Source organism: Elgaria multicarinata, chromosome 6, assembly GCF_023053635.1.
Source record: "Elgaria multicarinata webbii isolate HBS135686 ecotype San Diego chromosome 6, rElgMul1.1.pri, whole genome shotgun sequence".
NCBI lineage: Eukaryota > Metazoa > Chordata > Lepidosauria > Squamata > Anguidae > Elgaria > Elgaria multicarinata.
In genome coordinates this window covers 29444957-29447778 of record NC_086176.1, presented here as the reverse complement: position 1 = coordinate 29447778, position 2822 = coordinate 29444957, and the positions used below count along the sequence as shown (strand labels likewise).

Sequence of the window (2822 nt, the reverse complement as noted above, 5' to 3'; positions counted from 1 at the left end):
GAGGGAGTTCATTCTGTCCCCCGTCCTGCCATCACACTAGTGTTGACTACATATATTGAGTCAAGCCAACATGCGAATTCTAGGTTGCTGTTGTTGTTTTTCAATGGTGGCAATTTGTGCAAATTAGATTGGGGGTGTCTTTAAATTTGCACAAATGGTGTTGTAATTTTTTAAAACATATGTGCATGATTGCAAGTCCACCTATCTGTTATGTAGCACTGCAGAGACATATTCCCTCCTGGTCAATACCTTTGTCAGTTGCATCCCCTCCACACCCTACTTGGCTTAGCTCTGCAAAGCAATATTGAGTAGTTGTCAAAGAATGTGTCAATCCTCCCTCTGCTCACTTGGGAAATACCAAAATGGAAGATGAAATTGACAAGTTCTTTGACAAGTACAGAATAATATGGTTCTGCTGGACTAAATGAATATAGTGTGTGAAGAGGATGAAACTGACAAGATTATTTACAAGAGGAAAAAATATGCCTGTGTGGGGCTAAACAGTGGACAGGCAAACTTGTGATCATGTGCATTTGCATAAGATCACCATTTTTTAAAAAATGACTCCATTTATGCAAATGTAAAGATTCCTCCACCAATCCTCAAAATCCAATTTTCACAAATTACCATTAGTGCAAATGGTGGGAGTCAGGAGGGAAAAAACTTCATAAAAAATCCACTAAAGTCCACTGCTGCTTACCAGAACAGAAATGCTATGGAATCCTGCCAGGCTTAAATGGGACAGAATTCCCAATGTCACAGATCTCTACATGGGATTGGAATCCAAATGTTCTGGAGGGCACCAGGTTGGGTAAAGGTACCCTATAGCATTGCACCATAAGTTTTTGCAGGAACAGGGCCTTTTTTGTCATGCAAGGCTCTTGGTAACAGGTTCGGCCCCTCTCTAATTAGGCTAGAGTCTGGGATAAAGCTTGCATATCACTGCCACCTGAGTAGAAATATTGGCAGACCACTAGAGTGTGGAAGGAGAAAAGGGAAATGTTTTTTGAGAGTGTGTAGTGAAGAGTGTCTTCTAAGATGAAAGGGGTACGGGTTAGCCCTAACTTCAGGCCATCTTTATCATGCGTAACCGAGCCCTGGAGCAGAGCCTTTGCTAAAGTTGGCTTGACCCTTCTGGGTTTCTTTCTCTGGGGAGCTGCTGTGGCCCTCCTGTTTGGTGGTGCCTTCGTGATCCTTACCTATGAGACCTATCGGCCCTTCTTCCAGAACAAATTCTTCCTTGTGCCCGGCTGGTTGGCTATCGGGGCTGCTCTTCTGCTGTTCCCCGCTGGGGCGTTGGCGATGTGCACCCCACTTAAGAATTCTCGCCATCAGCAGGGTGCCTTGATGTACTTGTTACTGGTCCTGCTCTGCTTGGAAGCATCTTCGGCAGTTATGACCCAGATCTACTCTGCCAGGGCTGGTCATCAACTGAAAAACAGCATGGGGTGTTTCTTTCTCCGGTACAACCAGACCGTTCCCAGTCTCTGTGGCATGGAGGCTGTCAATACCATCCATAAGCAATTGAAGTGTTGCGGGCTCTACAATTATACTGACTGGATGGTGCCGCTTCCAAACCATCTCCCGACCGGGCGTGCCTTTGCCCCGGAAACCTGCTGCAAAGAGACTTATTTGGATTGCAATGGTGATGTAAATCAGCCAGAAAAGCTCTTTAACGAAGGCTGTCTCCAAAAGCTGGAGGAAAGGCTGCATTTTGTCATGCACTATCTGGCGTGGTGTTGCCTGGCGGTAGGATGCTTGGAGATGCTAGCTGCTATCAGCAATGGAATACTTATGAAGGAGCAGCCGTTCCAAGACTTCCGAATTCTTGATTCTGCAGCTTTCTCGTAACCTGCCAAATTGTCTACTGGTGTCTGTATTTCCTGAGGCTATTGGCCCCTGTCCTTAAAACTGAGCTGGTTGTCTTCAAATTATTACAAATCTGTCCTGTACTATGACTTGCTTTCTTAGAGAATATAAATCCCCTTTGGGATACACTTGCAAGGCTGTTTGATTAGATACTATTATATATTATATATATCAAGAAGACTCATAGTAATACTAAATAAATGCATGCATATTCTGAAACCATCATCCTCTTTCTTGTATTGCATGGGCAGCAGGGAAGCTTTTGACACTGATTGGCTGAGCTGGGAAGGAACATTTATAAATGTTTCAACTGTTCAGCAAGTGAAGTCGTTAGAATGCTGGCAGCTCAACATGAGTGAGGGCAAGACAGTTATCAGTTTGGTATGAATTAAACCTCAGGCCTGTGAAGCAGGTTGAGGTCTGGGAAGAGCTCTAGCCAGGAAGAGAAACTAAGAGGGAGGGAGCACAGAGTAGGCAGTAGGCTTAGAAAGAAAGCCCTGATGGAAGGATAGTTGGAGAAAAGGGTAGAGGGGATGAGGACCTGAAGAAAGGAGGAAAGAAGATGGCCTGGAATTGTGGTTTGAAGAGCTCGAGGCTATGGACCAGGGAGCATAGGTAGTGCTAGGTATAGGACTGCAGTGCCTTTTAACACTTGCATTGAGGGAGCATTGCAGCATGACAAACCTGAGGGTGAAGATGCAATGGATGGTGGGATGGGGGCTGAATTTTATATATCAGATGGAATTAAGCAGGCTGTGCCTTGGTTGGTCTTGATGCAAGGAATGGCTGCAGGAAAGCCCACATTGCCTCTGCAATGAGGATTACCTGCCGCCGCCGCCACTCTGCGAAACTGCAGGGTTTAGCAGCAAAGCAACACTGTGAAGGCACACTCTTGGACAGCTACAAGGTGCCCCATCCCTGTCGAAGGAGTATAACCACTGTCCTTGGTAAAT

At 45.5% G+C, this 2822-nt stretch overlaps 1 protein-coding gene across 1 annotated transcript; it reads left to right on the top strand.

Moving 5' to 3' along the window:
- Positions 1–362: 362 nt before the first annotated feature.
- On the top strand, positions 363–1851 carry LOC134400402 (tetraspanin-3-like). The gene is made up of 2 exons (XM_063128733.1): positions 363–394; positions 1026–1851. Exons 1-2 carry the CDS (start codon positions 363–365, stop codon positions 1849–1851), a joined length of 858 nt encoding a protein of 285 aa, XP_062984803.1.
- The last annotated feature ends 971 nt before the right edge of the window (positions 1852–2822 follow it).